At 42.2% G+C, this 15,899-nt stretch overlaps 2 protein-coding genes across 2 annotated transcripts; both read left to right on the top strand.

Annotated features, from left to right (window-relative positions):
* The first annotated feature begins 1,059 nt into the window (after positions 1-1,059).
* RPL23 (ribosomal protein L23) lies at positions 1,060-6,006 on the top strand. The gene is made up of 5 exons (XM_006889370.1): positions 1,060-1,072; positions 1,613-1,696; positions 1,967-2,095; positions 5,707-5,820; positions 5,924-6,006. The coding sequence occupies exons 1-5, from the start codon at positions 1,060-1,062 to the stop codon at positions 6,004-6,006; spliced, it is 423 nt and encodes a 140-aa protein (XP_006889432.1).
* Positions 6,007-10,214: 4,208 nt separating this feature from the next.
* LOC102876614 (chromosome unknown open reading frame, human C17orf98) lies at positions 10,215-13,345 on the top strand. Its single transcript, XM_006889472.1, has 3 exons — positions 10,215-10,421; positions 12,174-12,273; positions 13,188-13,345. The coding sequence occupies exons 1-3, from the start codon at positions 10,215-10,217 to the stop codon at positions 13,343-13,345; spliced, it is 465 nt and encodes a 154-aa protein (XP_006889534.1).
* Positions 13,346-15,899: the final 2,554 nt, after the last annotated feature.

The raw sequence follows: 15,899 nt of genomic DNA, 5'->3' as shown, positions 1-15,899 counted from the left end.
ATCTTGTAAAGACTCACACCAGAGTCTCCGTGCAGAGGACTCAAGCTCCAGCTGTGGCCACCACCTAGTGGATTTTCTATAACAAATAAAGTGAATTATGTTCTAAAAAAAATAAAATAAAAAAATAAAGTCTCACTACAAACCGTGGTCCAAGTTGGTCTTCCAGAGTTTAGAAGCTACTCTATTAAAGATCTACAGCCTCGTGGAACTCTATGTCGAAGACCTGGACTTAGTTTTGCTCATTAACAAAATGGAAGACAATAGAAGCTACTAAATATTTGCAGGTTAAACTAGAACCAAATAGAAGGAAAAAAAAATATTCTGGGACCTTTGAAAACCTAGCTCAGATAACATTTTCAAAACCATAAAATAACAATGGCAAACAGATAACCTCAAGAAATCTCTCAATTTATGGAACAAAATTACCACCCACGTGGGTGTATGGCCTAGCAAGGATTCTGCATCAAATATTCTGCTGTATGTTGTGAGACTACTCAAACTAAAAAAACTCATTAATGTCAAGTCGATCCCAACTCATAGCTGACCTTCCTCCTTTGGATTTCTGAGGCTGTGAATCTCACGGGAAGAGAATGCCCATCATCCTCTGTCAGAGCGTTCTCAACTCGATGGCACTTAACAATTTCGTATGAAGAATGAGGATGGAGCAGTACAATAGGACTTGTCAATTTTAACACACTAATGAAACAAGTTCTTCCTTCTCCTAGGGCCTGCTCTCTGGTTCTGTAGGACATGATAGATAATGTGTTTAATCGTTCTGAGTTTCTAGTGGCTATAGAAATGCCGGGCTATATCAAATTCACAATAAAGTAACAATCTTTCTGCGTATACAAATAATTCCGGAACTCTATTATAATAAAGACATCATCTAATACCCAAATACCGCACAGGTCAAGGTCGCAGACATAGTAGGTAATAAAGCTGCGTCCGGGAGAGAGGCGGGTTCTGAGTCACGTGACCTGAAAAGGAGGCGGGATTTAGACATTTATATCCCAGGCTCCTTTGTGTCTGCTTCCTTTTCGTTCTTTTCTGGCGTCCAAGATGTCGAAGCGAGGTGAGCGTTAGGTTTTCGAGTATCCTTGGCCATCTGTCTCACGGCGGCTGTTGGCCCGACCGGGAATGACGGCCCTGGGTAGCTGGGACACTGAGCTCTCCCCGGGGCCGGGGAGAGCGGAGCGGGGCCCTGTGAGAGCACTGGGGAGAACCCCCGAAAGGGGCGCGGGGAGATGTGTCGAGAGCATTGTAGAGCGTTGACTTGGTCAGATCCCGACATGATTCTAAACCCGGCACTGCCTCCCGTGCAAAACACTGATGTAATGAGGCTAAATTGAGTTTCCCGGATCGGGCCACCCGCGCACTCCCTGTCTGTGCTGCAGAAGTTTGAACAAGGGTTCGGTCGTTCCAGGCTTTCCTAATCTTGGTTTAAATTGTCGGTGAGTGAAGACTCTATAGAGTCCCGTGATAGTCAGACGGCACCTGGACAGAGGTGGAGCTGCAGCGAGTTAATTAGGTGTCATTGTGCGGGTAACTTAAGAGATGAAGTTGGAATTGTTTCTTGACAGTTAATCTGCTCTCGTTTCTTTTTTTCTGATAGGACGTGGTGGGTCGTCCGGTGCAAAATTCCGGATTTCCCTGGGTCTTCCGGTAGGAGCTGTGATCAACTGTGCTGACAATACAGGTGAGGCCCTGGACATAGCTTCTGCACTCCCCTTTTTAAAAGCACTCACTGGGCCTTTTGTCAGTGACCCACTGAGCCGTCAAGAAAGGGCAGAATAAAAACACTACTTTTGGGTGAAGCAGCAACATCTTGTGTTGTTTTGCTTCAATCGGTGGTGTAACAAGGTATAATACCTTCTGAATTAACTGGTGTGAAAGCTTTGGTTTGGGAGAAGTGCTGCTAGTAGATAAAATACTCTTTAATATGCTCTGGAAAAATTAACTTTTGTAGGAGCCAAGAATCTATATATCATCTCTGTGAAGGGGATCAAGGGACGACTTAACAGACTTCCTGCTGCTGGTGTGGGTGACATGGTGATGGCCACTGTCAAGAAAGGAAAACCAGAGCTCAGAAAGAAGGGTAAGTAAAGTGACTGAGTCCTCCTTAATCTCCGGGTGAGCAAATGAAGGCTTTTACCCCTTTTATATAGCAAAAAGAAGCGATTTAATTTTCACTTTAAAGTTTCATGAGTGACAACTATGGGGGGTGTTGTCTATTCTTTTTCTTTTCTCTAAAGGTAGTTTTATTAGAAAAGCTACATCCCAGAGAGTGAGAAGGGGCATTTCTCCAAAATAGATGGAGAAAAGACCTTTTGTCTAATCTGTTGACTACATGTGTGGCTACATGTATTGCCTAATATATATGGTTTATAGGGTTTTTTTAAATTAATCATTGCACATTTTTTTTGCTATGTTATTTTTTGATTGGTAGATGGCTTAAGAGCTGAGCAGACTGACAGCTCTGAATGTTCAACATGGCCTTCTAAACTTCTGATGAAAATGAAAACAACAAATGTTGTTCCTGGCTTGATTATGGGGTATGACCCCAGAAAAGCTTTACTTACCAAGAGGATGAATTAAAATGAGGAGGCTTAGGAGCACTTGACCTTGTAGTGACATATGTGTCCTCAGAGTTTCAGATGCTTGATGTGGCATAGCATCACTAGGAAGCTCTGGTGGCAAGTTGCTGCTCTGCAGTCCCTAAGGTACATGGTTCAAGGCCTCTATGAGAGAAGGATGGACATTTCTCCTCCTGTGCAATTAACTGCCTCTGAAAACCTTCCGAGGGGTCAGCTCTGGGTCGATTCCAACTCTATACAACAAACGTATAGTTTAACTAGGACCTGACAGGTCTGTTCCTGCCCTGGAATAATGTTAATTTTCCAAGAGAATCCCTGACCATTGTTTGACATGCTTGGAAGACTTAATACATTGTTTGGGATGAGGATGTACTTGGGGAGGACTTTCCTCTTAGAACACTTGCCAGGTACAACAGTAGCCTGGGAAGCTGTCAGAGAAGGGCAGAGCAAACCACATTCACTTTTTGAATGAGATGGCAGCTATTCAGGTGAATATGCTGTTAGTCTCAGTGGTGGCACAGGCCAGAGAACACGTGAAAGATGTGATTTTTTGGTCTAAAAGTAAGACAGGCAGAGAAATGTGGGAAAAGGTAGGACTGAACTCCCAAAGACTTGGATTTCTGACTTTCTCTACTTAACAAACCTAGATTGCATTTTGAAAATTAAAAGGATTAGTGAGATGTAACACAAGCTCTTGATAAATATTAACCTCCCACTTAGTGTGTAATCTGTGATCAAAACCATAATCAGTACATGCAAAGATTAATGAATCCTGAAAATGTGATAAATACGTATACATTTAGAATGGGATGTTACTTAGCCAGTCTCGGGAAATGTGTAATGCAGGCTGTCAAAATTCTGTGCAGGCAGTTACTGATTGAGGAATAACAGACATACACAGCTCATGGACAAACCAGTAAAGCCACATGTAAAATTTTGAGTTCTATACCATGGTGATAATAGGCCCTACTTTGTAATGCTGTAATTTGTGAGACAATATTACTGTTTCTGTACTTTGTTAAAGATATCTTGTATCTAGAAATGTTTTTCTTTGATACTGTTACACATAATACTAATGTAAAGTCAGGAATGAAAGTCTTGTGATCTAAGACCTGCCTGTTGTTTCTCGTGGATTTGATTTTTTTAGGATTGCCTGAATTTTTGGTAATCTGATTGGAAGTGTGGAAGTGCACCAGGTCTCTTTTCTAAAGAGGGAAGCTCCCAAAAGTTAATAGCAAGTGCTGTCTGCAGTTTTCATATGTCTTTGTAAATATGTGAAATCGTAAATTTCAACTACCTCTTAACTAGACAAGAAATCTAATGATTATTGGGGTGTTCTCCCCCTTTTTTTAAAAAAATGTGTGAGAAATGTATGGGGATACAAGGGGGTGAGGGTTGGGAGCAGACCAGGGAGGAGAGGCAGGGATGAAATCACAGTGGTGTACAATTAGTGAATATTGTTAAATTTTTGTTTTCTTTTGCAAAAAAGGAAGAAATAGATTCTAAAAAGAAGCTGCACTGCAATCCCAGGAGTGAGCAGTTCGAATCCACCAGATACTCTGCTGGAGGAGGGAAAGTCTCCTGTACCAGTCAGATCTGATTTGATGGTGTACACACAAAAAAATTTTTTTTTTAAAAAAAAGCATTTATTCTTGGCTTTGAATGGTATAAATAGATAAAAGATGTGTTGTTGTACATACATTTCAGACATATGAAAAATACTTTCTCTAAGTGCTATTTACTCTGTGTTCCTTGCCTCCTGGAAGCACTGGAAAAGAAGAATGATACAAGTTTTACTTTTTTATACTGTGACGAGTGGGAGTTTGCTTTCCATTTAACCATTCCTGCAAATTATATTTTATGACATAATTTAGTCTCCACCATAATTGTACTTCTTCCTGTATTATTTCCAGTAATCCTCTTATCACTTGCCTTCTGAGCTTTATCCTTGCGCAAAAACTGCCATTCTGAACTTAGATAACTCATTATTTTAAGGTTTGCCTCTCCTTATCAGTCCATTGTTTAGCTGGAAGTTAAGCCACAATAAGTGAAATTTGTTCCAGGTTTGAAGGAATTCCTTATTGGGAGGAGTAGTTTTTAGATAAAGCTTGTATTCTTGGAGTTTTTGCTATATACTAAAGTAGACTATTGTCTAAGCAAACATTCACTGCCCTAAAGTCACATCTTTTCTGTCATGGAGCATGGTATTTTGAATTACTGATGGTTTGGATAGCAGCACCAGGGCTCCTGCTGTTACCTAGCTAAAAGAAAGTCAAATTTACTGTCAAGTTTGTTTAGATACGTAGTGATCCCAAAGGACAGAGTGGAACTGCCCCTAGGGGTTCCCAAAACTAGGATCTTTATGTAAACAGATTACCAGATCTCTTCCACAGAGGGGTTGGAGGATTCAAACTGTTAACCTTGACTTTTAATAGTCAAGTGCTTTAACTACTTGCCAACATGGCTGATGAAGTGTTATGTAGTAAGGTTAATAGTTGGGCATCTGCTGTCAGCCCCAGTTGATCACAGGAGTAGAATGTGAGCTGCCAGTCAAAGGCACACGGTTCATATCAGCAGCTGCTCCATGGGAGAAAGATGGACAATGGAAGATCAGCTGTAAGTTTGTTCTGATTGGATGGTACATAGCAACATTAGATGAAATGGTGAGAAAGTACTTAGCAGGTTTCCTGCTGTTGTGTTGCTCTCTTTCCAGAAGAGAGTATTTAAAAAAAAAAAATTGTGTGTGTGTACCATCAAATCAGATCTGGAGATTGTTCCTCCTTCTCCAGGAGAGCATCTGGTGGATTTGAACTGTGCACCTCTGGGATTGCAGTACACCTTTTTGCCACTAGGTCACCAGAGCTTGCCAAGAGTACATTTTTAATATTTGGGAGAAATGTAGTTAGTTTTTACTTCACACGAGTAGGGTCTTTTCCTTAAATGATTTAATGTTTGCCCTATTTTTTGTGTGCTTTTAGAAGATGAAAGACAGGTACATACATTTTGTCCAAACAAGGGAAGGAATGGGGAAAGCTGGACAAGTCTGAATGGCTTTTGTAGTGATACTGGAATTTGACAAATTATGATGACCTTGTCCTTTCCCCCCTCTTAGTACATCCAGCAGTGGTAATACGACAACGAAAATCATACCGGAGAAAAGATGGGGTGTTTCTTTATTTTGAAGATAATGCAGGAGTCATAGTAAACAATAAAGGCGAGATGAAAGGTGAGCAGTGCATGTCATTCATTAGGTCTCAGATTGATTGACTGTTAAGTACAGATAATGGACCCTCTGACTTACGATTCTCCTCTCCCTTCTCTTAATGCAGGTTCTGCCATCACTGGACCAGTTGCAAAGGAGTGTGCAGACCTGTGGCCCAGGATTGCATCCAATGCTGGCAGCATTGCATGATTCTCTAATGTATTTGTAAAAAAAAAGTTCACCCAATTAAAACATTATTTGCTACCAGTGCTTGCCCTCTGTTCATTTCTTCATGTCACGCTTGAAACCATCTAAACCTTAAAGACAACAACAAATCCAGCATGTGAGGGTCTCTGAAGGCTCCTGTGTGGTGGTTGGCCATCTGCATGTGTAGTCTAAGCTAGCCACAAGCATCTTGCTGGGCAAGCATGCAGAAGTGTCCCCAAGAAAAACAGGTTGTATTCAGAAGAGCCAGCTGTGAAGAGCTTGTAGAAACTGGAAGCTACTGTCCTTGAGAACTTTCAGAAAATTGAGGTAAGTTTCTTGTGTGTTAGGCTTTTCTAGGCAAATTATTATGGGGCTCTAACTATACTGAAATGGGTTTTTTTTGTTGTTTTTTTTTTAGATAACTGCTTGCTGTGTAGTGAGAAACTTCATAATAATAGAATGTTTTCTATATATAATGGGGCCTTGGGTTTTGCCGTGGGTTTCACCTTGGTCCCAGTGTCTCCTTTTATTTCCCTTTGTCAGTCTTCTGTTATTTTCATCTCCCAGCCGATAAACAGGTACACCAGAGTATTTGTATATCAGGTTTCTTTAATAACCTGATGAAAGGTAGACATTGAGAGATGACTGGATAGGGGTAATGTGGGAAGGAGGCAGATATATGGGAGAAAACACTCCCGGATTTAAGGGTTCCTTAAATGAGTTAATATGTGTAAAACCTACTAGGTTTTACAGATACTAAATTGCTTTGTAAATTTCTGGAAGATGGTCACAGTTAACTTCCTACAGTGAGGTTTTTGTTAGATTTTTTTGAGCAATGAGTATTGTTATATGCTGTGGGGTCTGAACCAACTCTTAGCTGAAACTACCACAGCAGCAGGTGAATTGGAATTATCTGCCTTTGAGTTGGCAGTGCAACTCTTTACTACTAAGCCACTAGAGCTTTCTTAATTAGGACTATAGTTCTCTCAAGTCAAAGTATCAGAAGGGATAAGATAAGCCACTAGTGTAAACTATGACAAAGTGTAGATGGTTACCATGCTAAATTTTGCTTGGTTGTGTTGAGATTGTCAACTTTACTTTCAAAGCATGAGTAGCGTGTTCAGGGTCTGGGAAAAGGTACAAATCATAGGTGAAGGTTTTCGTGTTCGGTGTCATTGAGACCTTAGAAACAGCAGATCTGAACCTTGTCCTATCCTGTGCCATTCTTGTCTTTGAGACATTAGGCTTATTGTTGCAATCACCATGTTAATATGATTGAGGGTCTTCCTCTCTTGCCCTACTTGTCCAAGCATGATATCCCTTCCCAAGGTATGTTAGGTTCCCTCCTGCACCTCTGAGATCATGTGTACAACAGCTCTGAAGCCTGCCCTGTCCTGACTCTGACACACAAAATTCTCATTTCCCTAGTCACTTTGTCAGTCCATCTCATTGGGGTCTTCTGAGAAATCCTTCAAGGATTGGTCTCTCCTGGCCATATGCCCAAGAATGTTAAGATGTAACTTCAAAATCAGCCTCCAAGAAGCTTGGTTATACTCTCCAAGATAGACCTATGTTTTCTTGGCAGTCCATGGTGTGTTCAAGACTTCCAGCACTACAACTCAAGAGGCATCAGTTCTTGGTCATTATCCAGCTCTGATGCATAGCAAGCAATTGCGAAGACCCCATGGTCTGGATCAGAAGTCTCTAGACTGACGATTGATACTCCGCACTCTGGAAAGGTCTCTGACAGATTTACCCAATGCAGTTGGTCTTTTGATTTCTTAACTGCTGGTGCCAAGAGTGTTGACTTTGGAGCCGTGTATGTTGTAACTGTTAACAACCTCAATCTCTGTTGATCCATCATAGTGCTAACATGGAATGCCATGGTAGATTCCAAAGAATATCCACTCCTAAGAACGTGGCCCAGAGTATAGGAGATGAAGCTTTGTCATTTTTGCCTCCCAAGGAGCAAGTGGCTGCTTCAAAACATGTCTTTTTGGTAGTCCATTGAATATTAAGTACATCATACCCTGGCTCAGAGGAATCAATTCTGTCTTCCTTTTTTATTGTCCAACTCTCAGATGTGTGGTGAGTGACTGAAAAAGACCATGGTATAGGGAGCTCTAGTGGCAAGAAGCTGCACTGCAATCTCAGAGGCACATGGTTCAAATCTGCCAGATTCTCTACTGGAGAAGGATCAAATCCGCCAGATTCTCTACTGGAGAAGGAGGGACAATCTCTTGTACCAGTCAGATCCGGTTTAATGGTACACACACCAAAAATAATAAAAATTAATTTAAAAAAAAAACACACCATGATGCATTTTAGTCTTCAAACTGCCACCATTGCTCCTCAATTTGGAGAGGTCTCTGATTGCAGACTTGCCACATCTTACCTCCTGTTGGTATCAAGCAAGATTAAATAGCTGATATTTTCAATCTTACCTATCTGTCATGATGTTGCCTATTGGCCCAATGATGACATTAAATTGTGTCTGAGAAGAATGGAAATCTCAGAACACTGCAAAACCTATACTTTGAGCAGGAGGCAGTCATCAGAGCAAGGATCGTATGGTTCAAAATCGGATGTGGGGTACACCAGGGATATGTCCTGTCTCCATAACCTTTTCAATCTATATGCAGAACAGCTTTTCAATCTATATGCAGAACAGTTCATCCATGAGGTTGTCCTCTGAGGAGGGATGTGGCATCAGGATTGAAGAAAGACACTTCAACGACTTGCACTATGCAGATGATAAATCCTTGCTTGCCTAAACTGTAGGGCTTGAGACATTTACTGCAGAAGGCCGATTGCAGCCTTGAATATGGATTGTAGCTCAACATCAAGAAAATATTCTCACTACTGGACCGATTTGCAGCATCATGATAGATGGTGAAGAGTTTTGAGATTCAAAAGACGAATTGCACTGGGAAAATCTGCTGTCAGGGACCTCTCCAGAGTACCGGAGAGCAACAGTGTCAGTCTGGAGACTAAGGCGTGCTTGATCCAGGCCATAATTATCCAGTTACTTGCTAAACATCAGAGAGCTGGACAATGACTAGGGATGGTAGAAGGAGAATTGATGCTGGAGAAGAGTACTGAATATACCTGGAGCTGCCAGGAGAACAAATAGGTTCATCCCGGAGTGGGTGAAACCAAGCTGTTCTTGGAGGCACAGATTCTGAAGCTCTGCCTGATATACCTTGGGCATATTGCAAAGAGGGATCACTAGTCCTTGGAAGGGTGGAAGGAGTGTAAGAGAGGAAGATCCTCAATGAGATTGAATGACTCAGTGACTGGGGTAATGAGTGTAGATGTGTCAGAGAAAGTAAGGTTGGCTTAGATCTCAGGGTTCAGAGCTGTTGTACTTAGGGTTGCTATGAATCACAAGCAACTCAACGGCACATAACATTGAGATCCATGTGCAATCCTGTGCCATCCTCATCTGGATATAAATACTTTTTGTGCTGGAGTGGACTGATAATGGAAGTCAGGAGATCTATGTTTTAATTCCTACTACTGGATTTGGGGAATATGAACTTCACATTCCCATTGAAAATGTAAGAAAGTGTGCTGCCATCCCAAAGGCAAATTGTTCCAATCCACCAGCCACTCTGGAGGGGAGAAAGGTGGGCAATCACACCAGTGTTTTACTGCCTCTGAAAACCTCGCTGGAGGATCAGCTATGGGTCAGCTCCAACTTGAGGATCTATAACAAACTTGAAAATACTAGCTGACCCTAGCTTTTGAGTTTACAGAGGTTATAGTGTGGGAGATTGCACATCTTTTTTTTCCCCAGGAGTAGCTGGTGGCGTTTAAAACCAGCTGCTTTTTCGTTGAGCACAACTCTACCTATTAGGATGCCAGAGGTCCCTACTACTTAAAATTAACGGAGGTAGATGCTGTCTAGACTGATCCCTTATGAGCACAGCTTTTCAAGGGAGAGCTGGAGTGGGGGAAACTGGAAGAGAACGTTAGCTTTCTCATTTTACAGAATCAGCCTGATTACACAAACTTCTCCTTTATTGGTCCATCTCCTGCTTTACCCCCTAAGCTCCGGGTCGGGGGGGGGGGGGGAGGTGGGGGGGTGTGAAGACAATACCCTTTGTGTCGCTAAGGTCCTCAGTGGCGTCACGGAACAATTCGTGCAGGTTAAGAGTAAAGCCCCAACCCAGAGCGCTCACTTGCCCTAAAAGACCACAGGGGTTGAGATGCAGAACTCAGACTGCTGTTTCCTGCGGTTGGAGAAGGGCTTCATCTTGGACGGCGTGGCCGTGAGTACTGTGGCCCGCTCCTATGAGCGCACGAGGCCCAAGCTCTGGTCTGCGATTCCCCCGTACAATGCGCAGCTCGACTCCCACGCCCGCCGCTACTTCCAGAGCCCGGTGGTTCCACCCGTTTTGCGGAAAACTGAACAGGTACAGGAGTGCTGGAGGCTCAGGTTCTCAGCCCACAGCTTCGGTGGAAGGGCAACTTCCAGTAATGAAATTCTGAACTCTAGGCCTCTCCCAGCGGAGAGTCGCCATTCTCATCTCAGTTTTCCCATGGAGCCTCCCCACCCCCACCCCGAACCCACAGAATGAACTTTTCTCCCTAGAAGTTGAGAAATTTACCTTTCATTTGAATTTTTGTCAAACTTAGAAACAAGGATCAAAACCCATTTCTCCCCCCAAATTTGGTTTCCATTGTCTTTTGTGACGTCTCTGGCCCGCCCTTTCAACAACTATGACACAGCAGCTCCCCTAAAACGCGAAAGCTGTATGACATCACACAAAGTGGCCTAACTCAATCCTCCAGACCAGCCGCCTCTATCCAGTGATGTCATAGAATGACGTGCTCTGCTGTCTCCTGTGTCCTGGAGGCATGCTCCCCTAGTTCACCTCCCTCAGGCCTTTTCTCCAACAGTGTTGGTGCACTTGCTAGCTCAGTTCTTCAGTAGGATTGAGAGACAGTTCTTTGTTGATTCCCGGGCTTTTATTGCATTATTTTTTTGCTATCATTATTTGTATGTTAATGATTCAGTGATTTGCTGCTAACTAAAAGATTGATGGTTGGAACCCTGGTGAGCAGCTTCTTAAAGATTGAACATAACTCAGTGCCCAGTAAACTCATACTTGATCCTCTAACTGGTTTTCTGAGGTTATAAATAGCAGGAGGAGGAAAGTGTTCATCTTTCTTCCATTAAGCCACTGGTGGGTTAAAATCGCCAGAGGCTCCACCTCAACTACTTACTTGTGGGCTGCGCTATGAGGGCTCCCTTCTTTTAAATTTTTTTTCAGGGTTCCCTTCATAAAATTTATTGTTGTTGTTCTTATGGACCTTCCAAGTCAAATCATAGCTAATCCTCCAGCAGTTTTTCAGAAACACAGAATTGCACTCCAGTGGAGAGCTGATTGATTTGAACCCATGCCTTTGGATTGGGAGGGCATCACTTAACCAGTGATGAAAAGCCTGTAAAGCACTTCTACCCTGTCACTTGAAGTTTCTATGACTAAATCAACATGATGGCAAACAACAGTGACAGCTTGTGAATGCTGTGGAGAGAGACTGGGGGTTATAGTTGCTCAGTGAGCAAACCTTGGTGTGCTTTGTAGTCTTAGGAATTTGTGTGTAGCATATAAATGTGGACACACAATCTGTGTGTACCATATACCATTACCCATTGTCACTCAAATAATGATACACAAAAAGCCAGAATCTGGGGTAAGACGGGAAGAACTTGAATATTTAGAAACCTTAATATATTTTTTTATTTTTCCACATTCAATTTTATAAGCATTTTTTAAATCTGTACAACTGCTATTTATGGTAAGGATTGTTTGCATTCAAATAAAAGATTTTAATTACAATGCTGGGCCCTTTACCTGAACAACCTCTTTAAGTCTCACAGCAGCCCTCACTTTATTAGTGAAGAAAATGAGGCCTATTAAAGCTGTGTAATTTTCCATAGAAATGACAATTTGCCTGGCAGCTTGTTAGTGAGTGACTGGGAACTGGTACTCTGTATATCTGGCAGCAGAGTCTGACTTAGGAACTGCCAGACGAGGTGACTTCTCCATGACTAGGACAGAAGTCAATATGTATAATTAATGTCTAGTTGAGTTCCCTAGTGCTGTGCACCTCTCAGCACCAAGACTGATCATCTCTTCTGTGTTTTCTCTCACCCTCAGGATCATGGTGGCACAGGAAGGGATGGCTGGATAGTGGATTATTTCCACATCTTTGGGCCGGGACAAAGATATCTCAACAGGAGAAACTGGGCAGGGGCAGGCAAGTACTCCTCCACTTGACAGCCTTACCACGGTGCCACCTAGGAAGCTCTTCATCCCATGGTTAACCAAGGAAGAGTGGTTTACATCTCAAAGTTCAGATAGACCAGCAGGGTGATAGACAGGTCTGGAAATGGGGTAGAGACCTAGGAACTTGGATCCTCTACTTTTCTTCTCATCCATGAGAAGACAGTGCCAGTGTTCCCTAATTGTTACTCTTTGTCAGGTGCTTTTCACTCTGACACTTTCCCCAAATTGTTATTGTTACTGTTTTGTGTTTCATAACAACCCTGTGAAAAAGAGCTCTGAACTCTACCCTATTCTAAGCCAATCTCACCATCACTGACACATCTGTCCGCATTGCCACAGTCACTGTGTCAAACCATTTTATCCAGGGCCTTTCCACTCCTGCACTGACCTTCTTCCGTAGATTATAGCTGGCAAAAAAAGGACATTTAGGTTTAGGAATTTAACATAATTTGTCAGGAGCTGAGCTTGGATTCCAATTCCATTCTTTCCAAGTCTAGTGCTCCATTTGTTGCTCTGTGCAAGCTGGGTTCTGCTCATTTTCCAGGCCTGATTTAGCAGTAAGGAGAAAGGAGGGTTGAGAGATCCTATTTCTGCCATATTGCTGGTTATATTTTCCTTTGCACCATTTGGCTAAATTGTTTTCATCTATTTTCTCCAGATGGGTTAGAGGCAACTGTGAGATTTTCTTAGTTCTGGAGCAAGGCAAGTTCAGGAAGCCCAGAACTTTCAAATCCCTTTTCTGCAGTAGGCTCAGGACATTTAAGAACTGAAGGTTCAGATGTGGGACCACAGTGATTCTAGTTGGGTTGGCATCCGACTTTAGCCTCTTTGAGAAAGTAAAAAGGAGTCTGAATACAAGCTCAAGCCTTTGTCTCTCTCCCCAAGGGCATTCCTTCGAGCAGGTATCCGGGCATGATCACTACAATACAGATCTGAAACTGTTCAAGGGATTCAATGGTTATTTTGGTTACCGCCGGAACACCCCAGCCCTCCGCCAACGCACATCCGTCTTTGGAGAGGTCACCCAATTCCCTCTCTTCTAACAGTATTTCTTCAACCCTCAATATGAATATCTAAGAATGCCATTAAGATGGATTTTCAATATTATTTTCTATTAAAAAAGTTATCTGTACCTCTAAGTGTGCAGTTTTTTTCCTGAATGAGGGAGGGGATTGAGCTAGTTGTTTGGCCTCAGCTTCTCTATCCTATAAAGAAGAGATGAGGTGAGAGGTGAATGAACTTCTCAGGACTAAATCCTTAAACTGTGTGCTAGACACTGCCAGGCTTGAAAGAAGGGGTCTCAGTTACCTTCTATCATCATGTTAAGAACCACCATTACTTCTTAGCCTTCAAGTAGCACATTGCAGATCCCAACAGGGATTCAGATCAGACATTGGCTACAATTCCCATCAAGAATACAGCAGGCTAAAAAAAAAAGAATACAGCAGGCTATGCAACTTTAGAGATTGGCACTGGCTGCCCTAAGATTTCTTGCTTTTCCAGACTAGATTATCCTACCCAAAATAACTACCCCTCTCTTTCTAAATTTATAAAAAGACAAGAGGTTAACAAGGTTACATCAAATGATGCTTTTTAGCACACAGATTCTGACCTGGTGATGATATGCTTGTTGACAGTTGGAGACTGAAATGAAATACATTATGCAATGATAATTTCCTTTAGCTAGTTTTCAGGCTGTCACTTTGCAGGTGCCCCCACCCAATTTATTAGTGACCAGGAGAAAAGCCAAAGTAAATGATAGATACAAAAGAAGGTGGAGCTTTAGAACACAAGCGCACCGGAATTCCAGTGTGGGTGGAACCTGTTTGTATTGAGTCACCATAAATGGACAAGTCAGAAGAACCTTATAGGCCTTGGGGGTATAGCTCAGGGGTAAAGCATTTGACTGCAGATCAAAAGGTCCCCGGTTCAAATCCGAGTGCCTAGCTTTTTTTTTTTTTGCCTAATTGAGAGTAAATAGCCCTTCTTCCTTAGTCACCTGGAGAAGACAAGAAACTTTCATCTTATCCTTGTCCTGAAATACTGGTTCTGCTTTATATTCTAAATGGCTACTGATGGGACTCTTACATTATTCATCCCCCACTCCATCCCTCAGGGCTTCAGTTAAGACAAAGACCTTCAGGGAATTCTAAATTTAAGATTAAACTTGAAGGCTGTAAACACAATATTGCAGTTTTAATTCTATCAAGAAAAAGGAAGGAAGGAGGGAGGGAAGGAAGGAAGGAAGGAAGGAAAAAGAAAAGCATCTTGATGGTGCAATGGTTAAGAGCTTGGTTGTTAACCAAAAGATTGAGCTTTTGAATGCATCCAGCAGTTCTGCCATCATTCATCTGTCAGTTTGTCATACTGGATCAATTTGCATGTTGCTGTAATACGGAAGTTGTGCCACTGGTATTTCACATGGCAGCAAACTCGTGCTTGATAGGCTTCAGCAGAGCTCCCAGATTAAGACAGACTAGGAAGTCGGCCTGATTGTTCACCTCAGAAATAATGGGCCATTGAAAATGTTATGAATAGTGGGAGAATCTTCTCTGATATAATAGAAAAGATAAGGTCTTCAAGTTGGAAGGCATTAAAAATTCAACTGGAAAGGAGGAATGTGCCTAAAGTAGACTCAAAATCATTGTCATCAAATTGGAACTGACACAAAAGTGACCCTCCTGTAGGTCTTCCAGGGCTGTAAATCACAGGAGAGGAGTCTGTCATGGTTCTCTCATGGAGCCTCTGGTAGACTGAAGCTGCCGGAGAGTCGTGGCCTTTGGGTTAGGGCAACTCCCTGCTGGCTATGCTACCACAGCTCCCTCTTTAGAGTCTTCCTTAATGATGTAGATAGAAGAAAGCTTCAATCCAATGAAGGTCCTTTATTTACTGATGTGGCATAACTCCAAATTAGGGGAAATAGCAAGTACCCATTAATAATCAGAATTTACAAAGAAACCTAGCTACTCTGAGAGAAAGACTGGCAATCAAATGCTATGGGGCAATTCTACTTTATCAAATGCAGGCACTAGGAGTCAAAATGAATTAGAGGACTTCTATCTTCAAATATTTCACACCACAAAACTACAGCACCATTGCCTTTTGGAAACTTCAAATCTTTGGTGTCATTAAGGTTGAAGCCCTGGAGGAGTGAATGTGGGTAATATTGCAGATAGAACTGTTTTCATTTGTTGAACTCAAGAACACATGAGAAGACTTACAAACACTATTTAATTCTCACAACTCTGCAGAATAGATAGTATTATGCTTATATGCTCTGGCAGCCTAGTGGCAAGAAGCTCTGCTGCAATACCAAAGGCACGAAGTTCAAGGCTATAAGCTTGCTTCACGGGAGAAGGATGGACAGTTTCCTGTATGATTAACTGCTTCTGAAAACCTGCTTTGAGGGTCAGCTTTGGATCAATTCTGACTGTATGGTAAACAACAACAGCAGTATGCTTATAGATGAGTAAAGTTGGTACCCATTGGAGCCCTTTCTAAGGAACCATGAGTGACTGTGCTCACATGTTGTCACCACTTGGATCCACTGGAATGGAATTAGGTGGCAGGCAACAATGAAGAGACAGGCTGAGTGTG

The sequence above is a fragment of the Elephantulus edwardii genome, unplaced genomic scaffold (assembly GCF_000299155.1).
Source record: "Elephantulus edwardii isolate Elephantulus edwardi_28Jun2011 unplaced genomic scaffold, EleEdw1.0 scaffold00077, whole genome shotgun sequence".
NCBI classification, from domain to species: domain Eukaryota; kingdom Metazoa; phylum Chordata; class Mammalia; order Macroscelidea; family Macroscelididae; genus Elephantulus; species Elephantulus edwardii.
The sequence above is the reverse complement of the archived record's forward strand: the minus strand, read 5'-3'. Positions and strand labels throughout refer to the sequence as shown.

Bases quoted from the DNA above. Each gene is read 5' to 3' on its own strand.
- RPL23 (XM_006889370.1), top strand. The intron at 2,096-5,706 runs GTAAGTAAAGTG...CCCCCCTCTTAG, and splicing joins ACCAGAGCTCAGAAAGAAGG to TACATCCAGCAGTGGTAATA. The intron at 5,821-5,923 runs GTGAGCAGTGCA...CTCTTAATGCAG, and splicing joins CAATAAAGGCGAGATGAAAG to GTTCTGCCATCACTGGACCA.
- LOC102876614 (XM_006889472.1), top strand. From the start codon at position 10,215: ATGCAGAACTCAGACTGCTGTTTCCTGCGGTTGGAGAAGGGCTTCATC. The intron at 10,422-12,173 runs GTACAGGAGTGC...TCTCACCCTCAG, and splicing joins TTTTGCGGAAAACTGAACAG to GATCATGGTGGCACAGGAAG. The intron at 12,274-13,187 runs GCAAGTACTCCT...TCTCTCCCCAAG, and splicing joins GAGAAACTGGGCAGGGGCAG to GGCATTCCTTCGAGCAGGTA.